We start from the raw sequence: 8,605 nt of genomic DNA, 5'->3' as shown, positions 1-8,605 counted from the left end.
AACGACGCCAAAAAAGAGCTTGATGTCTACTACGCAACTTTATTCTTGTAGACACGCGTTGGGCTTCCAAGCGCAGAGTTTTGTAGGACAGTAGCAATTTTCCCTTAAGTGGATGACCTAAGGTTTATCAATCCGTGAGAGGTGTAGGATGTAGATGGTCTCCCTCAAACGACCCTGCAACCAAATACAAGAAATCTCTTGTGTCCCCAACACACCCAATACAATGGAAAATTGTATAGGTGCACTAGTTCGGCGAAGAGATGGTGATAAAAGTGTAATGTTGATGGTAGAAATATATTTTTATAATCTGAATAAATAAAAACAGCAAGGTAGCAAATAGTAAACGGGCACAAAAACGGTATTGCAATGCTTAAAAACGAGGCCTAGGGTCTGTACTTTCGCTACTGCAACCTCTCAACAGTGCTAACATAGTTGGATCATATGATTATCCCTCAAAGTGCAGCAAAGAATCACTCTCGAGTTCCTATTAGCGGAGAACAAAATATAGGAATTTGTTTGTAGGGTACGAAACCACTCAAAGCTATTCTTTCCGTTCGATCTATTCAAGAGTTCCTACTAGGATAACACAAAGCTATTCTTTCCGTTCGACCTATCCTAAAGTTCGTACTAGAATAACACCAGAGCAAATTCATATTCATAATACTCAATCCACACAAAGAACTATAAAGAGACCCCAAAGTTTCTACCGTAGAAAAGCGTGCATCAACCCCTATGCATAGATTACCCCAATATCACCGCAGGAATCCGCGAGTTGGATGCCATAACATATGTCAAGGGAATCAATAAGATACCCCAATTGTCACCTCAAGTATTCATACCGCAAGACATATATCGTGTATTCTCATCTCTGAATATTCAATCTGACAAGACAAAACTTCAAAGGGTAAATATTCAATTCATCATAACAAGAGTATAGAGGGTAGAAACATCATATGATCCGACCATATTAACAAAGCCCATGATATAGATCACGAGAGAGAGAGAGAGAGAGAGATTAAACGCATAACTACTGGTATAAACCCTGAGCCCCGAGGGTGGACTACTCCCTCCTCATCGTGGTGGCCGCCGGGATGATGAAGATGGCCACCGGAGATGATTCCCCCCTCCGACAGGGTGCCGGAACGGGTCTAGATTGGTTTTCGGTGGCTACGGAGCCCTGCGGCGGCGGAACTTCTGATCTAGGTTAACCCCGATGGGTTTCAGAATATTTGGGAATTTATAGTGCAAAGAAGGGGTGCGGGAGGCCACCGAGGTGGGCACAACCCACCTGGGCGGGCCAGGGGGCCTGGCGCGCCCTGATGGGTTGTGCCCCCCTCGAGGCACCCCCCAGGTGCAGCTCTGGCCCATTGGGTCCCTTCTGGTCCATAAAAAATCCCGTGGAGTTTCGTTGCGTTTGGACTCCGTTTGGTATTGATTTCCTGCGATGTAAAAAACAAGCAAAAAACAGCAATTGGCACTAGGCACTGGGTCAATAGGTTAGTCCCAAAAAATGATATAAAGTTGCTATAAAATGATTGTAAAACATCTAAGCATGATAAAATAACAGCATGAATACTTCATAAATTATAGATACATTGGAGACTTATCAAGCCGCTCCGCGCTCTGGACGTGGCCGCCGCGGCCCCGACGAGGTGCCGGCAAAGAACGAGGCGCGCCGCGTGTCGTGCTCGTCCCGGAACCACGTGTCCCACATGTCGGAGTCGGGGGCGTACCTGGGGTCGTAGTATAGGTCGTCCGGCAGGAGGCGGCGGCAGCGGCGCTCGATCTCCTCGCGGCGCCCACGACCGCTCAACGGGACCGCGCGGGATCGGCGCCCGGTCGGCGGAGAGATGCCAGTTATTGGGGAGGTGCACGTCGCTCCAGGGGAGCGGCGTCCTCGTCTCCCAATAACGACGGCATACATCCGCGTGGATGTTGTGCCGGTCGCGCTCGCCGGCGGCCGTAGGGGCGACGGAGAATGCAGGCGGCGCGGGGGCCGACGCGGTGGTGATGCAGGCTCCTCTTTGACGCCGCGACGGCGGCAGCCCGAGGATGAGCCAGCCTCGCGGTCGTGCTTCCCCTTGCGGCCGGTGTTCCAGAACCCCATGGCTGTGAGGCAGCCGACCGGCGAGATCGAGGACGGGGAGAGGGAGAGCTAGGGTTTGGGGCGTGTCGGGTTTCGAGGAGGCAGCATGGGCTGGAGTGGGGGAGTGTGGACTGCGACCGGTCCACGGCTTCCCATTTAAGAAGGACGGCGACTGTTCGCCTGGGCGGATGACAGGTGGGGCCGACCGCGTGTGCGCATTAATGTTGGCTGGTGGGAGGTAGGTGGCCGCCTGCCACGCGGCCCCGAAGCGGACGAGGGACGCATTCGTTTGCTGCCCGCCGCGACCCAAACCTGACGCATGTTTGCGCTCGAAATGAATCAGTCCGGACACCAAACGGACCAAATGGGTTCAGGCCATCACGCGCTGGGCCATGAGGTCTGTTCGTTTTACCCCAAACAGACGGGACCGGACAGGATGGAGTCGCGCGCTGGAGTTGGCCTTACTCTTCGGAAAGAAGAATCTATGTGGGGTGCAAGGCCATCGCAACCTTTGGCCATCATCACGACTATGGAGAATTGTTGAGGTGCACGGCCGTAAGTGATTAATAGGTTTTCCTTCGGTTGACACGTCTTCCCAACCTTCAGTCACCATCAGGACCACGTGTAACTGTGATGTGCATGCATGACACTGGCAGCAAGTGATGTATGAACGCCTCCTCACACTGTACCAGGAACCAGAATGTCCGGGCAGGGAAGTTGCACACTCCAAGTAACGCTCACGCACAGGAACACCAATCCGTCGGCAACAGCTAGCCAGCATGGATCATGCATGTCAGCATCGTTGCGCTGCGCCAAATTCTGTTCGGCGGAAAGGACTAGCAAGAAGATCGAGTGGCATCCACACAACAAAGCCGGCGTAGGGTGGCGATATAGTACTACGACGGGCACCGCGCGCGCACTCGAGGACTTGTTTGGCGATTGCTTTCTCCGTCCGCCGGCCAGCCGGACGGACGCACCAATCCGTTGCTCTCCGCCACCAATCGTAAAGCAGATAGTACTACTGTACATGCCTAGTTGCCCGCCGGTCGTGCAGATTCCTTGGCCGGATCGACGGCGACCGCTTGAGCTTTAGCGCGGGAAAGCCGTATCTCAACCACCATTGGCGTCCAAGCAACCGATTCCTCCGTCTCGAAGCCGCTTAATCACCTCCAGGATCAAGCATCTATCTCACAGATACATAGATTATTGGTAATTAGCAGTAACGGAAAAGGGTTGAGCATACCCGTACGTTTAACTTACATCTTTTTTGTTTCTGCTTATCTGAGAGAGGAGGGACATGCGTATGTCTGCTTGTTGCTAGTCCGGCACGGCGATCGACGTCCAAGTGGCAGCTTCGCCGGCCGTCCAATCCACCCAACTTGTTACGTGGACGCATCACCGCGCGCATGACGACGGGTTGAAGAGTTGCTTCAACGCAAGTCCAAGCGGAAAGGAGCTCGTAAGCGTGGGCCGGTGTCGTGTGGATTAATTTTAGGGGATCGCGCGACTTCACCGCCTTTTTGACAAATCTATCGCACCGCGCCCGTTGATTCATGATTGCACTTCACAGCACGTACGCAAAGTGTGATGGTTATTTTTATGCACAAAATTAACGACGAGCCTTGGTTGCTTCTGTCTGAAGCAACAAGTTAGTAGAAACGGAACTGACGTAGTACGTGCCTCGTCATTCATCATTTTCGTACGAGAATCTCTCTCATTCGTGTCAGAGATGCTGATCGTAGATCTCCCTGTGCTTAGAAATGCACGGTGCGGATAAGCCTTTATTTACCCAGAAAGATGTGTGGATAAGCCTTCCTTTTTTGAAGTGTAGCACCTGCACCATACTACTGTATGTGAACCTTGCGTCCAAGGTTCCTCTGGCCACGCAGCGAATTCAGCAGTGAACCGTGCATGGAGCTGTCACGCAAGACGAAAGTGGGGCGACGGCCATGCGTGCGTGTATATGACCATTGCGCGGCGGGCACACGTTCATTGCAAGCACGACTGATGCCACTTGCTGAATTCGTTTCAGAGCGCTGGTACGACAGGCATTATTTCAGGTTTGAAGCAGTCCGAGGATCTCTTTCAGAGGCGGAGAAGCCAAGTCTTGGCCGCTACAACTTATAAGTATCGCGCGCGCTCGCTTTCGTGTGCTCCTGCCCGCTGCTGTTGCACTCAGGTGCGGTGGCAGGCCGTGTGTGGTGGTTGCAGGTGCAGCCGCGCGTTCTCTTCTCCGGGAGGGGCGAGGTCGTCGATCGGGGATGGACGGCGAGATGGGCGAGGACCTGCTGGCGGAGATCCTCGTCCGGCTGCCGCACAAGTCGCTGGCGCGGTTCCAGTGCGTCTCCACCACGTGGCGGGGCCTCATCGCCGCCGACTACCTCCGCCGGAGGCTGCCGCTCATCACGTCCGGCGTGCTGTTCCACGACGGCCCGCGGGACGGCGGGGGCGGGAGGCGGGCGTACACTTACGCGCGCGCGGCGGCGTCGCCGTCGTCGGGCGAGGACGGCGGCGGCGTGGCGGAGGCCGACGACATGTCCTTCTTCCCGTGCCACGCCACGTCCAGCATCATCGACGGCTGCAACGGCCTGCTGCTCTACTACGCGTCCTGCCCGGCGGCGTTCCACGTCGTGAACCCGACCACGCGGCGGTGGGCGGCGCTCCCGGAGCCCCGCAGGAAGACGCTGCTCTCCGTGCTGTCCTTCGACCCCTGCGCCTCCCCGCACTACAAGGTGGTCTGCTTCACCGGGTGGCTGCCCCGGGGCGCCTCCGTCGAGGTGTTCGACTCGGAGACCGGCGCGTGGGGCGAGCACGAGCTCGACTTCGGCCTCGACACCGACGCCATGTCGGCCACCATGCACTGCTTCGCCGGCGCCGTCCACGTGTTGGCATACTCGGGCCACGTCGTCCGCATCGACCTCGCCACCATGAGGTGCACGGTCACCGCGCTCCCGGCGCCCGTGAGCTACCGGGCACGCGCGGGCCACTGCCGCGGCCGGCTCCGGTACGCGTCCAGCGACGGATCGCGCCTCACGCTGTGGGAGCTGGTGGACGCGGGCAAGTCCGAGTGGGTGGCGAAGCACGAGCTCGGGGTCGGCGACCTCGTCTCCGGCGGCTCGTGCCACCCCGCTACCGCGACCTTTGTGTTCATGGCGTTCCACCCGGAGAGGGAGGTGGTGTACCTGTGGACGCCGTCGAAGCTCATCGCGTTCAACATGGAGCAGAGGCGCGTCGAGGAGGAGTGCGTGTTCGGGTCCGGGAAAGAAGACGCGCAGCTCATACAAATCTGGCTGTTTCCCTTCTCGCGCCATTTGGCCAGCTGCTTGGCCTGAGTGGCGATACCGCACGCCACACTGAGCAGCTGAGGATGTGATCGCCTCCAAGAATGTGGGTCCGTTTACTAGTCTACAGAAATGTAGTTGCGTCCAGCACCGCACAAAAAAGATACAGCAAAGTCCAAATATGGGATGCACGATACGATTATCATTTTCTATATTTGATTGATGCAAATGCTTGTTCTGTTATAGGGGAATCTATTTGTATTCTGTAATAACGGTCTTGTTCAATTACTTGCCTATTTGATATACTATATTCAATTTCTTACACTATTTAATTTGCCCATTTGACTAATTCCGATTTCTTATCATTTGTTAATCTGGCTAGATTTAGTGAGGGGAACCATTCTTGGCAAGAACCTCCAGATTTTATTCGTGTTGTTCTAGTAGATGATGTAACTGTGATTCCAGATCAATAAAAATCGCCATGATGGCTTTCCTAAAAAAAAGTATCATTTGTGTGCCCTCATATTTTCCCGTTAGCATCACATGTTGCATCTTTGTTTACTTAAAAGAAAATGCATCGATGTTGACCCTAAGGGCATCTTTAGCAAGCGCTTATCCTAAAAATTCAAAAGTCATCCCTTATCTCACTACCTTATAAATTTTAAGTGATTAATCGATTCTTAATGTATCAAGATCGCCTAAAACTTAAACCCCTCGAAAATAATTTTGTTGTCAATTCTCCCAAACGTTTGCTTAAATAACTAAAACAAATTCATCACATTTGCAAATCAAACATAAAAAATTCAAATGCACCACATCACAATGAACTACGAGCATAAATAAAGTTAATCAGGCCCATCAAACAACTAAACATAACCACAATGTGTCAAAAGACACTGAATGAACAAGTCCATTAAAAGAAACACCAAACACATGGTGGACCAAAAGCCATTGTAGTTCACAAGGGCATCATACACTAGCACCGTCACCGTCGACAGCACCATTGCTGCCGCCACCACCGCCAAACTTTGCCGAGATGTCCCCACGAGTTAACTCCCAATATTGTCTTTCATTCTCGTCCATCTTGATAAGATCCATCCACATGATAGCACATTCCTTGACCACCCTCTTGTTCATTTGCTCCTCGGCCGTCGATGCAAACTTTTGCTTCTCAATCTCAATCCTTTTCTTTGTTTCCTCGACCTCCATTGCAAGCCTTTTCACCTCAAGTTCTAGCTATTTTTCTTCCGCTTGCACCTTTCTCTCCCCCGGCTGCCGCCTTTGCCTTCCACTTCTCCTCCATCAACTTGATCTCAGAGCATCTATAGACGAACTACTCAAATGCTCCCTATACGCCTGGGCGGACGACCCGATCACTGATAGGTTACAAAATCTCGACCCAACCGCACCCCTCATACCGGCCGTGTACGTCTGGGCTGACCGGCACCCCTCATATTCATCCCATATCTGGGATAGATACGGGAAGGCCCGGACGCGCCAGAGTGCATCCGGCCCACCCGGACCCCACATATATTCGTCCCCATCCACATCCTGGACGAAACCCTAGCCCCTCCACTCCACTCCACTCCGCCACAAGCTCCGTTCCGGCGATCTCCGGCATGACAGGCAGCGAATCCGACTCCAAGATCTCCCAATCCATCGAGTGGGCCCTCGTCCCATGCGGACCCGGGGAGGGGATCGTCTCGTGATAATCCCCAAGTGCAAGGGATTGTCGTAGCACTTTTCAATGATGGAGGTGGTAAGTATGGAGTGTCGAACCCACAAGGAGCTAAAGGTAAGATTACTATTCTCTCAGGTCCTATCTGCCACCGATAGAAGCCTACGTACACCGAATGTTTGATTTATCTAGAAACAAGAAATAAATCTACGTTACATGTATAAAAGGATAGCTTTGCTAGAAACTAAAAAACTTTAAAAATAAAAGTCAGGTGTTGTCTAATAAAAGTACAATATAATCCAAATAGCGAGTGTGGAAAAGTGGTGGTAGACGAAATTGTCCCTAGGTAATTGGATATGAAACTAAAGTGATAATCATCTATTATTGTTTTTATGCGGGAAAGGCCTACGCTAACATGTAGGAAAATCCATTGACCACAAGTACTTATGATTGGAACTCTAGCAAGCATCCGCAAATACCAAAGATTCATTAAGGTAAAACCCAATTATATCATTAAGATCTAAGGTCCCCTTTAATCCCATATGCAACAACTCATGAACTGGGGTTTTGGTTTTAGTCACTCCAGCAACCCATCATAAGCAAATCGATCACATATTTCAACACCCTACAACGTGAATCCCACACATATGCACAAACGATGGGTACCATAGGAAGCACCATAATAACATACAATCAACAATAGCACATCACAATTAACCCATAGGACACAAATAATCTACTCAAACATAAAGATTCAAGAAACCATCATATAATAATCAATAACATCTAACACCATGTTCAAGTAGGGGATTACAACGGGTTGCAGGAGAGTGGACCGTTGAATAGAGGTGGAAGAATGTGATGGAGATGTCGGTGAAGATAGCGAAGGTGTTGGGAGAGGGCAAGAGAGAGCCCCTCTCCTTCTTCTTCCTCCATGCCCCCTAGATGGGGAGAGGTTTCCCCCTCTAGTCCTTGGCCTCCATGGAGCCAGAAAGCCCCTCCGAGATTGGATCTCTTCTCTCTCTTTTTCTCTCTGTTTTCTCTATGTTTGATACTGTTTCTGAGGCCAAGAATCATTTCTTTAATAGCAGGAGACCCGTAACTTTGACCGGGCTGATTTTTTTAACATGATTTTCCCCATAAATTAGCTTTCTTGTGGCCAAAGTAGAGCTCCGTCTGACTTATGGAGCTCCCACATGGGTGGGCCCTAGGGAACGCCTCTAGGCCGTGCGGCACCTTCGGGCACTGCCTTACGATGATTCCTTTGCCTAAAAATTCTATATAGTCCATAAAAAATTCACAAAAAAATTCAAATCGTTTCGGCTCCAGGAATAGACCTTTGGCTAGTCCAAATAAAAATAATATAAATTATTGCCAAAAGTATGTAAAAGTGATATGATAATAGCACGAAACAATTATAAATTATAGATACGTTTGAGACGTATCATCGGCATGGCTCTCCGTTGCTCCCGTGAGGAGTCCGCTTGACCACGGGCGGACTCGATCCGGTAGGAATCCATTGCGTCCTTGCAGATGTCGCTTGGGTCTGCCTCGAGGCGC

At 51.4% G+C, this 8,605-nt stretch overlaps 1 protein-coding gene across 1 annotated transcript; it reads left to right on the top strand.

Moving 5' to 3' along the window:
• Positions 1-3,924: 3,924 nt before the first annotated feature.
• On the top strand, positions 3,925-5,691 carry LOC123079952 (F-box protein At5g62510). The gene has a single exon (XM_044502790.1). It carries the CDS (start codon positions 4,348-4,350, stop codon positions 5,416-5,418), a length of 1,071 nt encoding a protein of 356 aa, XP_044358725.1. The 5' UTR covers positions 3,925-4,347; the 3' UTR covers positions 5,419-5,691.
• Positions 5,692-8,605: the final 2,914 nt, after the last annotated feature.

Source organism: Triticum aestivum, chromosome 3D (genome assembly GCF_018294505.1).
Source record: "Triticum aestivum cultivar Chinese Spring chromosome 3D, IWGSC CS RefSeq v2.1, whole genome shotgun sequence".
NCBI lineage: Eukaryota > Viridiplantae > Streptophyta > Magnoliopsida > Poales > Poaceae > Triticum > Triticum aestivum.
The sequence above is the reverse complement of the archived record's forward strand: the minus strand, read 5'-3'. Positions and strand labels throughout refer to the sequence as shown.